The sequence below is a fragment of the Pogona vitticeps genome, chromosome 11, assembly GCF_051106095.1.
Source record: "Pogona vitticeps strain Pit_001003342236 chromosome 11, PviZW2.1, whole genome shotgun sequence".
NCBI lineage: Eukaryota > Metazoa > Chordata > Lepidosauria > Squamata > Agamidae > Pogona > Pogona vitticeps.
Genome location: NC_135793.1, coordinates 4,013,552 through 4,029,921, shown reverse-complemented (window position 1 = coordinate 4,029,921; position 16,370 = coordinate 4,013,552). Strand labels below are relative to the sequence as shown.

General features: G+C 43.7%; 1 protein-coding gene across 2 annotated transcripts; it reads left to right on the top strand.

Moving 5' to 3' along the window:
• The first annotated feature begins 99 nt into the window (after positions 1–99).
• ATG4A (autophagy related 4A cysteine peptidase) lies at positions 100–15,969 on the top strand. Of its 2 annotated transcripts, none has more exons than XM_072981255.2 (13): positions 100–373; positions 5,269–5,340; positions 5,727–5,798; positions 6,915–7,013; positions 7,538–7,639; positions 8,324–8,396; positions 9,170–9,249; positions 9,723–9,910; positions 10,924–11,002; positions 11,276–11,421; positions 12,629–12,685; positions 13,384–13,495; positions 14,954–15,969. In XM_072981255.2, the coding sequence occupies exons 1-13, from the start codon at positions 364–366 to the stop codon at positions 15,016–15,018; spliced, it is 1,155 nt and encodes a 384-aa protein (XP_072837356.2). In that variant the 5' UTR covers positions 100–363; the 3' UTR covers positions 15,019–15,969. The 2 variants fall into 2 exon arrangements, with proteins under 2 accessions (XP_072837356.2, XP_072837355.2); XM_072981254.2 differs by having other exon boundaries at positions 5,266–5,340.
• The last annotated feature ends 401 nt before the right edge of the window (positions 15,970–16,370 follow it).

The window sequence follows — 16,370 nt, the reverse complement described above, 5'->3', positions numbered from 1 at the left end:
CCGGTCCTGCCCCCGCCCCTCTCCTCGGCGCGTGCTCACGGCGCCCGGGGCGCAGGCGCGCCGAGGCGAGGGAGGAGCGAGGGCTGCCGGGAGTTGGAGTGCGGGGCGGGAGGCGGAGGGGCCCGGGCGCCGCGCGCCGACTCCGGCGGCCGGACTCCCTCTCCCGGCGTGCCCCGCGCCCGGTGGGGAACCTTGTCGTGTTGTTTTCTGTGGGGAGGCGGAAGGGGGGGAGGAGGAGGCTGAGCGCCGCTCGAGGGAGGAAGGAAGGGAGGAAGGGAAGGAAGGAAGGGGAGCCGGAGCCTGAAGGGGGCCCGAGGCGGAGGAGGGGAAGGAGGATGGTGGTCGTCGCGGCGCAGGAGGAGCATGGAGTCTGGTGAGGGGGACTGGTAAACATGGGGGGAGGAGGACGAGGAGGAGAAGGGGGGCAGGTGTGGGGGAGGGGGCAGTAAATAGGGGAGGGGGCAGTACAGAGAGGGCCCCCCCACTGACCCCCCTCAGGTATGGGCCTGGAGGGGAAGTGGGGAGAGGAAAGAGAGCCCCCCCGCCTTCCTCCGTGGCCTTTGGGGACTCCAGACCCCCCCCCTTTTTCCTTCCCCTTAAAAACAAATACTTTTAATTAACTAGGTATAGCATCATTAGACCCTTAGAGCTAAACGTCCCTCAAGACTTCCCCCCCCCCCCTTTTTATATGACACACAAGCACACATACATATGTTGTGGCACTTTTATTTCTTGTTTCTGCGTAAATGTGTTTTTGGTGATGCCTGGTGGATTCTTTTCTTTTTAATTGCCCTGCCAATTAATTTAAAAAAAAACCTCCCAAACCCCCCCCCCCAGGCATTCTTTCTCTGAAAAAGTAACTTCTGAACTTGCCCTGACAGGGGTTTGGTTTTTTCCCCCTTCCCTTTGGGAACTGGGGTCGCCAATATTTGTTCCCCCCCCCCCCGATTCCCTCTGATTACATGACACCCCATTTGTGAACAATTTGCGTATATGAAATCCTGAACTTTGTCGTTTCTGCCTTTGGGGAAGCGAACTGAGATCCATGGAAACTTGTGGTGGAATAAAACCTATTTGTCTTAAAAGGTACCACAAGAGACTCTTCACTGATGATGGAAGAGGATAACGTTGGCCCTCCTCTGAAATTTGTTATTCAAATTTTCTCATTTTCTGTGGCTTCCCCCCCCCTCCCCCCCCCCCCGTTCATAGATCAAGTACTGACATTTTGGATATTTTGGTATTTTCAGTGTCTGTTTATTTTCTTTACCCTTTCCCTAGCCATTAAAAAAAGTATAGCCTTTTGGCAATCATTTCCAGCTGGGTAAGGCTGTTCATCAAAACTAACAGTCCTGTCACTGCATCTTTGAGGCTAATGAAATGGGCCGCAGATGATGAGAGTTCAAGCCAAATACAGTTGTGTCAGAATTTTTTTATTTATTTTAGGTTTATATAGGTTTGTACCTAGTTTTTCTGTTGGAAGTAGTCAAACTATGAGAGCCAAGGACGGTTGAAGGAAGTGGCAGAAAGCAATGTGCAGAACAGGATGTGCTGTTAAGTTTTACTAATTTTGTAATAATAACACTCCAGTCTGGATTTGAGAAAATAAGAAAGCTTGAAAGTGGCTTCTTTCTAGATTTCACAGTCAAAATCCAGATCCACGTGATGCTGAAGTTTCCTGTACAGTGTGGTGGTGCTAGTACAGTAGAATCAGCCCTTCTATGTGCAGATAATTCCTCTGGGCAGCGATTCCCAGTGTGGTGTAGTGGATAAGAGTGATGGACTAGGACTCTGGAGAACAGGGTTCAAATCTCTGCTCGGCCTCAAGCCACACCTTAAACATCTCACCTTGAAAGCCCTGTTAGGGTCACTATAAGTCTGCTCCGAGTTGACAGCACAGAACACATACACACACAATTCTTCTGAGCATTTGTTGCGGTCTTTTTGAGTCAAATGGGCCTCTGACGGTGATGAGACTATGAAAAGGATTTCTCTAGTAGACCTCAAAGCCCAGGCAGGCTTGTATGGGAAAATACAGCCTTTCAGATATTCTGCATCCAAGTGACACAATTCTCTTTGAATTGTCCCAGAAATAGAGAGGAGCCTTTATTCTATTCGCTTGAAATACGTGTTGTCTATTGGGAATTTGTTTTTATTCCTGTAAGCTTCTTAGTGAGCGTATTGATTCTTGAAGTGTCTTGAACTAGCAAAATTGCCTAGCTTCACATGTGTTCGGATACCCCTAACAGCGTGATAGGCAAAAGGTTTGGAGGAACAACATAAGGGAGCTGTCAGGGTCAAACACATGAGGCCAAATCCATCTAGTAATCCGGACTAGAAAAGATACATTGAATCAGTAGGGTTTACATAAATGTTGCCTTATAATTCAGCAGTTGATTAAATACTGAATTACTTACAAGGCTGGCTGTCCCGAGCCTCTTGCTGTGAGATAAGTACTATTCCCAACAAGACATTAAAGACGGAGAGAATGTGAGGAAGCATTCAGTGTTGTTCTCCGGCTTTCAAGCACCCCTGCAGTGTAGTTTCTACCTCTGGCTGCAGTGCTGTCATGGGCTAGGTTTCCTTAATGAATGCTTTGAACAGTAAAGGTGGGCACATGGATGATTTCTCCAGACTGCCAAGTTCTCTGTTTAGAACAATGGAAAATGGATGCATTTCCTTTGTACAGGGAGACCCAGCTCTGAAGAAAAGGAAAAGTGAGGTTTTCCTTACGATCCAGTGACATACCAAGGCCTGGAGGGGATGAGAACTGAGTTATTGTACAGTAGCAGTAATACTGGGGGGTCTTGGGATTGTGCAGCTTGCCCAAGGCTATATAGGCTGGCTCTTCTCCTGGGGGCCACAGTGGAGAATTGAAGTCCTAACCTTCCAGCTTGCTGAGCGATCCAGCCAGCATACACAGTATGAGCAGGGGACATTTAGAACTGAATGAGTCTATGCCTTCATGCCCTAAAGAAAAGCATTTATTTTATAAAAATTGAAGTAAGGCTACCTCTGGGTTTGTTCTAAATATTGGGCTGTATACTTTATGTTTTCTAAAAAACATGACTGTTGTCTTAGTCTGGAAACTAAATGGTTACAACACACTGCTTCCTGGAAAAAAAAATAAGCAGAATATGCTGTTTATGTGAAAGGTGTCATGCAGATGCTTTCATGGGGAGAATTAAAGTGTCAAAGTGTAGTTCTTGCATACCTTTACGTTTTGTAGGGTAGATTTGATAAGAGTTGCTGCTGTCAGTGCAAATACATTTTCAAGCAAAAAAGATGTGTTAAAATGGCTGATTAATACTTGCTTTATTTGCTGATTTGTTTAACTGGCCGTATATTTATGTTCTCTTCTTTTTTTTAACTTCAGAAAAGGTTAGGAAGAAAAAGGTTATTAATTGCAGAGCTCTGCAGAGTCCCCTTACCCTTTCCAACAATAAAAAAAGTAAGACTCCCAGCTGGACAAGCAGCTATATTTGTTTTCTCCAAGATCAGTCTTCCTCACACCTTTTAGACTCCTTGCTGTTAAGAAAAAATAAAGAATTCGTCTACGACTGAGTCCAACCGAGAGCTGAATTGGGCCTTTAAGAGCCTCCTTCAGTGCACAATTAGATTCTTCTCTAGCTGGAGGACGCTGTGTGTCTCATGACACTCAGCTTAGAGCAGGAATGTGCTGAGAGCAAAAGACGCGGGGCCCTGCCTTTTAAAGCATATCATGATCCAGTGGAGTCCAGAAAACATGAAACTGTTCTGACATGTTTAAGACTATTATTTTATGTTAGCTTAGTTCACAGCCTTCTGCCTGGGCACTCTCCTACTTTGGTGTAAGTCTAATTTAGGTTGGGATTTGGTAGCAATAATTTCCTATGGTTCATCCTCTCTTTTGCCGAGACTTAATGGTTATAACATACTCGCATACAATGAAAAATACAACTGAAACAACTACTAAAAAAGCATAAGAAGCAACTGTGTGCCCTTATTATGTTGCATGCTACCTTTTATTACATGATTTTAATCTGCAGCAGTTGCAAAAGCAGCAGCTTAAAACAGTTAACCCTCATTATTGCCATTGAACGACTGCCTAGTTTTATGCTATGTTAGCCACTTAAGCCAATACTCAGATTAAATTAGCTTCTAGTGGATTAATCTGGCTATAGCTCCTGGCACCTTAAAGACTAAAAAAAAATTGGTTGATGCAAGCTTTTGTGGGCATCAGCCATTTCTTTCCGTGTATCCCTCTGAGCCTGTGAATATAAATAAAGCCACTTATGAGACAGTGGCTGTAAACATTAAATGCTGCTTACTCAACAGAGAGGAGCAAGTATGGTTGCCCGAGGGTTGACGATTCAAGATGGGCTTTTTAAATATCCTGTGTAGTAACATGTCTTTTTAATTAAATAACAGATAATAGTTTTGAGAAAATAGAATGAACGAGATTTTTGAACCTCATTATCATAAATGTTTTTTTTAAAAAAGGAAAATAAGCTTTTGGGTTTTTTTCCCCTCTATTTTCATGTGTCAGGTAACCTATGAACTGTTCATTTTTGTGGTTCTTACTCTTACAAAGCCCATGTTCCTTATCTTGCAAAGATTTACACTTGTGACTTGAATTATTTGGCACATTACTTGTGTCAGGGACACGTCTTTTGAACCCTTGTCTGTGATTAAAGGGCTACTTTTCTAACACTGAGCTCTTACATGTTTTAGCAATATCTCTATGGGTACAGTCCTAGTACAATATTAGTTTGTCTTTTGTTTTCAAAGAAAACCATCTCTATCTTATATAAAAATGTTTACATATTTTTCCACTGCTCTGGATATAAAGCATTTTCCTGTGAGTTGCATATATGTTGGCAGTATGGGGTTAGGAGGGCAGAGAAGGGGCTCTAAAGTTGCCTGTTTTAGCCTTTTCTGTTGGTCAACAGAATAAGAGTGCAGATTATTTATGATGTTTAATGTTGGGCTCTCGCCACAAAGGATCTGATTTCAGTATCAGATAAAGCTCTAAAGTTAAAAAAAAAAAAGAAGTGCCAATGCCAAAGGCTGGCATCTGTGTAAAAGCAAGAGGAGTGAGTTCCCGTGTCCTAGTGGGCAAATGAGATGAGGTGGGCTGGTAAGAGAGAGAGCCTTGGGAGTTTCTCAGGAATGAGAGTCCGAAGTGATAAGCAGGCAGCGAAAGTGTGGGGGAAACCAGTTACAGGCTGGATAAGCAAGCGCCTGCTCGATTTTTATAAAAACATAAGTGCCCCCTCATTCTTTTAGCAGAGTATTTAGAAGAGCTTCCTGAAACAGATGAACCTGCATGGATTCTAGGAAGGCAGCACCACCTTAGAACAGGTACGCTGGAATGAAAAGCTTGCCGTTATTTTTTTCCCTTTCCCCTTCGAGTGCTTCTTCCCACATCCCCCCAGTTTTCCAGTTCCTTTTTAAAGCCAAGGGCCGGTGGGGTCCTTCTGCTGGTTCCCGCGGCTTCAGCCCTAGGTAACCCCTCCATTGCTCTTGCCCACCTTGAAAACCTGCTCCAGAGGGGTAAGAAATCCCCTAGGAGTAGGTTTTGGGGCAGAGCTGGAGAACTGAAGGGGGGAAGAACCTCCCAGTTCTGATTCTGTTGCATAGTGAAGTGCCTAGCTGGGTTTTCACCGTGGATGCAGCAGCAAACCTAAAGCGTGTGCCTTCATTTGTAATTGGTGATCTCTATTTTTAACACTTTTCTTTAATCCTAGAAAAATCCAAACTTCTGTCAGATATCAGTGCTCGGCTTTGGTTTACTTACAGAAGGAAATTTTCACCAATTGGTAGGTACGCTTTCTGGGATACGTTTTTTTGTCCCTACCTTCTTTATTCTGTTATTTTTTTAAATGTGTGTGTATGTCAATATATATATGTGTGCGTGTATGTATATATGTATCAATATATAATGCATTTAGTAAGATTTATGTGTTTGTAGTATATGCATTTTAAATAATAAAAAAGTTTATATACACAAAACTTACTAAATATGTAAACGCTAAATGCAAGCTGATATGTTCTTTACGGGCAGTGCTATGCAAAGGAACGAACAATGCATTCTAATAATGATCTCTTGCAGCCTTTGATCTTTTAGTGGGTGTTTTTAAATGGCCCGTGTTGTATCCTCTGGCTATGGTTGGGCTCAATTACTCGATACGCAACAGGTCTTGACGCTTTTAGACTTGTGGAGTCTCTCTGGCGTCTAGTGATTCACTCAAATAACATGGGCTGAAGGTGATGTGTCTCATCCAGTCCAAAAGGCAAATTCAGTATTGTATAAGTTGTTGGGATAGGCCTTGCCATGTGGGTTAGCCAGGCATATTCTGCAAGATGGAGTCAAAAAGGGCCACATGTTTTAGTTTAAGGTGCTTAACTAAGCTGTTGGAATCCCTTGTCCATCTTCAGGAAAGAGGAAAGAACATTTGCAAAACTAGAAAACTGGTGAATGATTGTGTATTTGGGAGAGAAACTCGGAAGCCAGACCTGGCCCTAAGACTGGGGTTTCCTAACCTCCTTGGTGGTAGATGCCTTGATGCCTGTTATTGTGGGATTAACTGGAGTGTGGATCTCTTACACTGCTGTAGACTTCCATATGGCATGGCTATAGGATCTTGAACATGTGGCTCACAGTTTAGCTTGAAGCTTTTAAGCTTATTTTCAGGTTAGGTCTTATTTTCGGGGAAACAGGGTGCTTAGTTTGAAGCCTTCTAAAAACCCGTGTTTGTACACGCCCTTCACTTGGCATCCCGTCATTGCATTTTGCTTCTTCAGGGTGGGCTAAGAATTATTCCAGCAGCAAAGAGTGTCTGTGGCTGAGCCTTTTTGTTTGCTGTTTGGACAGTACGCCTCAAAAGCTAAATAAGTATGTGTGTGTTCTCATTCTTCCTGTTTCCTGACCCCAGGTGGCACAGGACCTTCCTCCGATGCCGGCTGGGGCTGCATGCTGCGATGTGGACAGATGATGTTAGCCCAGGCGCTGATCTGTCGACATTTGGGAAGGGGTGAGTGTGCTTTTCTGCCATTCAGATTCTTGTGCCTTTGGGATGCTTGGAGGTTGTTTACGTAGAGGGGAATCCTGGGTGGTAAAAATTTTGGACTGCAGCCATGCAGGCTTTGAGTGGGTATAACCAAAAACCCACAGATTTCCCATCTCTGATTAGAAGAGCCCTATATTTCGTGGAAGTTACAGCACTGAAAATTCCAGCTTACTTACTATATCAAACCTTTTTATGTATAGCTCATTCTGGTTTTAAGTAATGTATGGTGGAGTCTAGCAACTATTTTAACCCGAAGATTGTGTGTATCACCTGTTGCTGGTGAATGTGTCATGCTCATAGCTAGAAGATATGCACACAATTCTATGCCTATGTTTACTCAGCCGTTAAGTCTCACTACAGGCAATGGGGCTCACTCCCCATAGAGCCTTAATTGGTGTGTTGAATGATCACTTTCAGTTTTCTACCATTCCTGTACTTTGTGATAATATGATATGACATGTAAAATGTTGAATACTTATCTCTGCAAGACTGGATTTGGGAGGAGCACAGAAAGCAGCCTGAAGAATATCACAGAATCCTGCGTTGTTTCTTGGACAGAAAAGATTGCTGTTATTCCATCCACCAAATGGGTAAGAAAGGTTTTAAGACCTGTCCTCACTGTGTTTATTCTCACAGTTAAGAGTCTTTCATTTTCTATGCTCTGAATTGTTTTCCAGTGTCAACGCCATAGCTGTCAATGTTGGTTTAAAGCTAGAATGTTTAAAAGGGGCATGCTTTGGATGTACAATGGGACCTCCCTATCCGCAGGATCAGTATTCGCTGATTCACTTATCCGCTGGCTGAAAATACTAAATAACCCCTCCCCAGAAATACCTACTTATAAATATTTCTAGTGTGTATTTACGGAGCCAGAAAAGTTGCAGTGTATAATATTGCATATATCTGTGTTTTTAAGCATTCATGGGGAGGTTTGGAAAAAGCGCAGGTGTAGTAGTGGTGGTGCAAGAGCCATAGAATGAGTCCTCGCATAGGGGCTTTGCTCTGTATTTAGTCATACTTGCCTGAATTCCCCCATCTCTAAAAATATTGCAGAATTTTTCCGTGTGAATGGTTAAGCCAGTGAAGCATGTGGTTGATTAGTCCGTGTGTTTCAGTATGGGCCCTGACACTGAAAGCCAACCTCTGTACGTAAAAAGCATCTAGTGCCTCTGGAATAGGCACAGTGCAGTAGGCTTAAGAGGGTACCTTTTGACAGGCAGTGTCCTGACACCTTTATCCTTCCATGTGTCTGTTTAATTTTCTAATCCACACAGCACAGATGGGCGTTGGCGAAGGAAAATCTATTGGGGAATGGTTCGGACCAAATACTGTTGCCCAAGTGCTCAAGTAAGTGAGCTTGTGTCTATTGTGTTATCTGCGGGATTTATGCATAGCCCTTCGTAGTAAGCAAGTTGAAAACCTGTTCCTATGGCTCGGAGTGATGCACAGACTCTTGAATCGTAGCCATTTAGGTTTGATTGCTCACGTTCACACCTTGAAAATTCTCTAGCTAGGATATTTTAGTTACTAATTACAAGTATATCTATTCACCTTGCTTTCGCCTCAGTCCTGACCTGACTGGAAGTGTTTTTGCTGGGTTGTTGTGTTTATACAGTATGTATCTGGCTGCAGAGCCAGAGGCTGGGAGTTCGATTCCCCCTCTGTGCCTCCAGGCAGAAGAACCAGCCTGGGTAGCCTTGGGCCAGCTGCACAATCCCAAGGTTGCCCCTAGAGGAAAGGAAGGGTAAAGCACTTCTGAATATTCTCTACCTAGCCAACTCTGAAAAGGGTTACCATAAGTCAGAATTGATTTAACATGATTATTATGTTTTGCTTTGCAATTTTATTTATGTTTATGTTTTATACCACCTTTCCCCCAATTTAAGGGACCCGAGATGGCTCCATTGCAAGCCACTTGGGATTGTGTTCAGATGAGAAATGTTGTAGAAGTATTTTTAACAAACAATAAGTGTCGGAACAGAGGCAAAGGGAAGTAATTAAATAAAACGTCCCCAACATCCGTGACAAGCTTTTCGAGAGTCTCTCGGTAATGAAGTCAGCACTTTGACCTCTGAGTGGCAGCAAACCTTTATTGAAGGCTGCCTTTTTCTTTATTTCAGAAAACTTGCGCTATTTGATGAATGGAATTCCTTAGCTGTTTACGTGTCCATGGACAATACTGTGGTGATTGAAGATATTAGTAAGTTTTTATAAATATTGGCAATTTTGCATCAGATCAGGCTCTGAATTCAGCCAGGGCTTGGCTCTGTTCTAATTTCGATCCCTGGGAAAACACTCAATGTGATACTGATCTCATTTGGGCATGTGTTGCTGGCTAAATGAAGACCAGGTTCGGATACCCAGCTGTGCCACATGGCGGTCATTTCGGAAGCCTGTGCCAGCTTGATCCCAGGTCTCTTGAATCCTAGTCCCACACTACACTTGCTATTACAATTCCTGGATAGCTCAGTGGTTTAGGTCTCTAGCCTGCAAAGCCAGAGGTTGGGAGTTCGATTCCCCAACGGGGCCTCTTTGACAGGGGCTGGATTCCATTATCCATTTGGGGGGGGGGTCCCTTCCATTCTCTGCAGTCCTGAGATTATTATTCCCTTTAGGCTGATGACAAATCTCTGGTCAGTCAACAACCAGTTTTTCTCGTTTCTTCTTCCCCAGAGAAGATGTGTCGGTTTCCCACCCCGAACTGCCCCAGTTCCCACTGCAGTTCACTGCTACACAGGAACGTGCTTGGCCGAAGCAAGAGCCAAGTTGGGTTCTGCTGCGGTTGGAAGCCTTTGCTGCTGATTATACCTCTTCGCCTGGGGATCAACCACATCAACCCGGTTTATGTTGATGCTTTCAAGGTACAGTTCTCTTAACAGTGTGTCCAGTTCAACAGGTCGGCTGCTGAGGCTCAATTGGAAATGTATAAAACGATAATAGACCTTTGAGCTAGGGATGTGCTATTCAATTTTTTTGGGCTCACCTAGAGTTTTCTAAGAATGCCCCAGGTAGGATTCTGGGAGTTTCCGCCCACAGACTCACACTTACAGACACCTACCGTATTTTTCTGTGTATAAGACGCCCCCACTTTTCTAACCCAAAACTAAGAAATCTAAGTGGGGCTTAGCAAGAGTAGGGGGAAAGGGATCAAAGCACTGCAGGATCACTTTGATCCCTGCTTTCCCCTCCACTTGTTTTTTTCTCTCTACAGCTTACTTCCATGTCTAAGACGACCCTCAATTTTTTGTCTAAAGATTTTAGACAAAAGTATAGTCTTATACATGGAAAAATACGGTATATTTCACTCACCTGGACCAGGACCTTGCTCTGAGGCTGCATGGCCTAGATCTGGCCTTGCTTCCTGTTGGTAATATACAAAGAGAGAAAGCAGCTGCAGTGCTTCCTGGGAGTGGTGGGGCCCAAAAGACAGTGAGACTGTCACTCCTAGAAAGTACCATGGCTGCTTCTGTTTCTGTACATAACTAACAAGGCCAAAAGCAGCCATTTAGCCTTGGAGCTAAGGCCTAGTCCAGGTGAATGAAAGATCAGTGTTTGTAGGAGTCTGTACATAGAGGTCCGTGGACTGGAACTCCCAGAATTCTTGGGAGATTCAGGGAGATGGAGTAGGGAAAAAGGGCCACATCCCTAATTCGAATCTGGTTTGAGGGAGAAAGGTGGGGTAAAATCTAAGGCTTGAATAATAAACCAACAGTACACCCCAGTCCTTGTGGGTCTTCTGAAGGCATGTCGTAATAGCAACCTGAAGTGGGCCCGGTTTAGAAACTCCACATATATCCTTCCTTGAAGGCTGTTTTAGAAGATTGGTGGGTTGTGTGAAGGTAGAAAATTGACTGCTTCTTTTTTGAACTTTCAGGAATGTTTCAAGATGCCACAGTCTTTGGGAGCTTTAGGAGGAAAACCAAACAACGCCTACTATTTTATAGGATTCTTGGGTAAGGAAAACCGGCTTGAGCCAAAGAATGGTTCTGCCGAGCTCGGAAGCGGGGCTGGCTCAGAATAACACAAGTTGAGTCTCCTGGTTCAGACACGCCCACTTTCACACCCATACATGGGGATCGGAAATACAAGGGGCCGGATGATCTTGGCCTTGGTCTCCAGCGACACATCCTTACCTTCAATGATCTTCTCTCGTTCTTTCATTGTTGCCCTTCTGAATCTCATTCGTCTTCTGATTTCTTGGCTCTACTCTTGCTTTACCCATTCAGGAAATGAGTTGATCTACTTGGACCCTCATACTACCCAGATGTTTGTAGATTCTGAGGAAGCTGGCATGGTAGATGACCGTAGCTTCCATTGCCAACAGGCGCCGCATCGGATGAAGATAATGAACCTCGATCCCTCTGTCGCATTAGTAAGTGTCAGGAGAAAGACTGGCTGCGAGGGCCCATTGACCCCCCATGCTCCTCTGATCTAGCTAAACGTTGTACGTAGAGGCAGGGCTCCTGCCTCCTCCTGTCTTCGGAATTTGCAGCAGTACAAAGGAGCCCATCTGAACCGCTTTCCTTAATACAGTACCAGGCAACTGATTGTGTTGGTACCCTCCCGGGCATTGCGGGCATTGCTCTCAGGTCTCTGGCTGTGGAAGAAGTCCATGTTGACAGGTAGTGAAAAGAGAGTGTGTGCGATAATCATCATAATGATTATCATCATGTGCCATCAAGTCAATTCTGACTTAGGGTGACCCTTTAAAGACTGTTCCAGGTAGAGAATACTCAGAAGTGGTTTGCCATTGGCTGGGGACAAATAAGAGGGCCTTCTCTGTGGTTGCTCCCAGACTGTGGAACTCCCTCCCACTGGAGGCCAGGCTGGTCCCATCTTGGCTGTCCTTCCCCAAGCAGGCAAAGACCTTTCTCTTCAGGCAACCCTTCCCTCAGCGACTGTCCCTCTGAGAGAGGTTTTGTGCTCTGTTGCTCTTAAATGTGTTTTTTAATATTGATTTTTTTAAAAATTATTTTTAATATGATACTTCTTTAACTCTTATTTTTAATCTTTGTATTTGTATTTCTGTTTTCAGCTTCTGTATATTACCTTTTAAAAGATTTGAGCTACCTTGGGTCCTTTCGAGGAGAAAATATATTAAAATAAAAAATATTTTCAATTAATGGATAATAAAGGCTAGCGGCCAGGGGCTTGAGGGGTGGATAAATTGAAATTCTGTGCTGTCCTTCAGGGGAAGACAGAAAAGCTCCCCAGTACTTACTGAACTGTAAGTACTTTCTAAGACTGCAAGTTACTAGGATTTTTTAGAATTATGGCATCATAATTCTAGTGAAAATGGTATCAGACCACTGCGACTCTGCAGTAAACGTAACAGTCTGGAATATTGTGGGATTTTGGCCTCCCTTTTGCCGTTTGACTTCTACCTGCCAGTGGGGAAGCTTCATGAGCAGCCAGACTTCTTATCAGAAAGAGAGAAGGCCACAGTGACCCATTCTGGATGACTTAAGAAGTAATTTGGAAGGGGTCAGATTTGGCCGTTCCCTGCCTTACGGTTCAACCTTGGGTTTATCTGGCTCTTGCCTGAAAGTGACACTTAAAACGTTTCTTTGCTTTCACAGGGCTTTTTTTGCAAAGAAGAGAAGGATTTTGATAACTGGTGTAGCCTTGTGCAAAAGGTAAATCTGTTCATTGTTGTGCTAGATAAGGTGTGGAGTGCATAAACATCATAATACAGCGTGGACCAAGGCTCTTTTACATGACTCCCCTGGATGGGTCCACAGCTGCGGCACCTGTAGTGGAAACCTGGAAGTTGTTCCCGAATTGAAATGACTGTTCCTTGAAGTAACCCACTGACACAGTGTGGTTCTTCACATGGGAAAACGAGGATGGAAGAGATGGGGAGCCCTGTATTCAGATGTTAAACCTAATCCTTTCATTGAAAACTGAATAGCATTTAAGCAATAAACTGTGATTATTCTCCTATGATTAGAGTGGGATTTCATTGTGGTCTGCTTTTATGGATTTCCTTCCAGTTAATAATGATATATGTGCAAGTGTAGAAAGGTCGTATTCAGCAGCAGATGCCAAATGAATAGTAGATTTAAAAAAAAACACCCTACATCCTGTCTCTTTGAGCTGCATTAGCTCTCTATATGGGCATTAAGTACAGTACTTTTCATACAGACATTAAAATTGTCTTCAGTGATGCAGGTGACTTCTCTAGAGAACTAAATAAGTTTCACGTTCTTGCAGAGAAAATGAAGAGGCATATCATTCTATGCAATTCCACTCAACAGTAGATAAACCATTCATCTACCATGTAGTTAAATAGTCTAATGCACATTTTAAAAAGGAAATATTTTTTTCTGTCCAGGAGATACATAAGCAACAGAGTCTGCGAATGTTTGAGTTGATTCAGAAGCATCCACCTCACTGGCCTCCTTTCATACCTCCTGCAAAGCCGGAAGTAACGACAACAGGAGCAGGTAAAAGACCAAGACCATGTTTAAAATACAGTACAGTAGGGCTCCCATATCCGCTCGGGATTGGTTCCAAGCCCACTGAAAACTGCAGATAATAGTGAACACTATATACATGTCATGGTAGAAGGGGAAAAAAAACCAAAATAGTACAGTTCAAACTAAACCATTACTTCCTGTTTTCTGTGCCAGGTCTGCCTTAGTAAGCCTTCAAGATCAGCCATTTTTCTTATGTTTTGTTGTTTGCCACCACCTTTCATTTTCTGGGGAAGCTGTAAACATTTATATACTATATACATGTCCATGGGCGGAATTTGATTGAACCCTTTATTTCCTCCTCGTCCAAACACGGTGCAGCGGCTGATTGTGTGTGAAGAAGCAAAAAATAGTGATTAGCCTTCTCTTTCCTCTCTCCACTGCCGCCAGTCCAGCTCCATATCCCTGGGCTACAGTGAACAAGCACGGCACGCAGAGATGGGCAAGAATCACGGGTTTGTTAGTTCATGCCGGTTTGTTTCTTGGCCGAACAGATTTTTGCCCCGCCTCTTAAGTGGGTGCCCACTGGAGTAGACAGGGCTAGGACCCACCGAACACCTGTTCGGACGATACAGTGAACCACCGGTTCATGCCCATTTCTGACGACACCTGTGAAAATGCTCAAGAGAATGGAGAGATGGGGAAGCCTTACAGCAATGACGCCTGGTTTAGTGGTATAGGGATTTTCTGCTTCATGCAGCGCATTGCTGAACTGCTGTTAGCATCACGCCTGTGTAAGAATTGGTGTTCTTACCAGACTTTATTGATTGGTTCGTTTTATTCATAGGCAGACTTTCCCCTGAGAAGGGGACCCAAGGAGGATCACGATGGGAAAAAAAGTAAAAAGATAATAAACTTTAAAAAACCAAACTATACGCTAATTAAAATACGATTGAAATATAATTAAAAGCAGTTAAACACTAAAACTAATATCAACTTTGAAAAAAGGCATTCAGGGACTCACTAAAAGCCAGCCTGAAAAAGTGGGTCTTCAGCCGTTGGCAGAAGGATGAAAGGGAAGGGGATCAGCCTCATCTCCTGAGAGAGAGCGCATGCCATAACCTGGGAGCTGCCATAAAGAAGCCCCCCCCCTCGTGTTCTCATCAATCCAGAAGTACACCCAAGCACTGAACCTGAATGTTCAGGGGACGTATAACCACATCTAGCACAGGTTATATACATTTTCCTTCCTCTGCATTAAGTTTCAGTTTGCACGCATAAAAGCCACCTGGAATCCTGAATTAACAGGGAGCTTTCATTGTCTGAACCGTTATATTCTTTACAGGCTGGGCGGCTTCTGTTGCACGAAGACGACCGGTCACTAGTTTGATTTAGGAGTCTTGTTACAATAGTCTAATCATTTATTTCATGAACAGGTGCAGTCCCTTGAGAATCACTGCTGTCTTTCCCCCCCGCCTTCTTCCACAGAGCTGATCGAGTCCACGGACAAACTGTTTGAAGTGGAAGAAGAGTTTGAGATTCTGAGTGTATGAAGGAAGCTTCCTCCTTTCCTTCTGTGTGGGCGCCCACGCTTAGCATCCAACAGTGATGAAGACCACACTGCCTTTCTATTCCCGAAGTGCCTGGAAACAAACTCTGGACAGAACGCAAGAGCTGAGCAGCCCCGGGAACTGAACCATTTCAAAGGGAGCTTTCCTGGGAAAGAACGAAGGGACAGATCCTAGCTCTGCATTTTTTAGCTTGTGCATTTTTTTCAGGCTCTTGTCTTGTCTAGAAAAAGAAAAAGAGAACCCGGTGGGGATAAGAAGAAAAGTGATATTGCAGTAAAAGACTCTCTGTATAGCTGGGAAATCCCTCAGAGGCACCGGTTTCTGGACGGCTGTTACTGCTCCCATGTGTAGTACACAATGCAATAGTTCTGCTCACGCCCAAAGCATGAAGTTGAGGTCAAGGAGTGGATTTACCTCCTTGTTCCTTCACGTGGACAGTTTCATAGGAATACGTGTCCGTGTCTTGTCTCAGAAGACCCAACCGATCAGGCAGAAACAGTGGCTTGTTAAATATTTTAACATTGCTGCAACTGCATGTCTAAAACATGTCTATAGAAAGGAACCGCAATGCTGCAGTTTTTGCAATTGCTCTCCTCTTTCTAGGAGGTATGTAAATGACTCACGCAGGGGGGGGATTGGAGGGGGCCATCCTTCAGCCCCCCACTTGGCTTCTCCCTACCTCCAGCCACAGAAAGAGAGGGAGGCTCCACGGCAAACATCGCAGGAGCAGTAAGTAGCTCTCCTCCACAGTTTTTACAACATATTTCACCTTGACCTTAAGTTTCAATCATTATCCAAACTTTCACTTTTGCTTTCGAGAATAATATTATTTTAATGGTTATCTTATTTATTTTAAATTAAACATTTGACAGTTCTTTCCCTCCTGGTATGAGCACTTTATCTGTGCATCTAATAAATTTCTTAAATGTTTAACAGATTGCATGCTTGACTTTTCTGAATGATTTGTATCTTTATAAAAACCAAAGGAAATTACTGTAGAATCCCCAGAGCTGCAGGCGACTGGTTCCTAGGCCCCTGTGGTTGCCAAAAACCTGTGTATAATAGTGAAAGCTATACATGACATGATCACTGGCTCCTTCTAGTGTTGAGTACTGGTAACTACATTGTGGATATACATATTTCTGTGATTTTTCTTTTAATATTTTCAGACCGTGGATAAGTGAAACCGTGGATATCAGACATGCAGCTATTGTAGCATCAGCTATTTGATATCTCAGTAGCAATGTACCAAGACAAGCTCTCAGTTTACTATAAAGTTTGACATTTTATTATGAGTTTAGCAAATACCTTTACACGAGTTAGAAAGAGAGGTT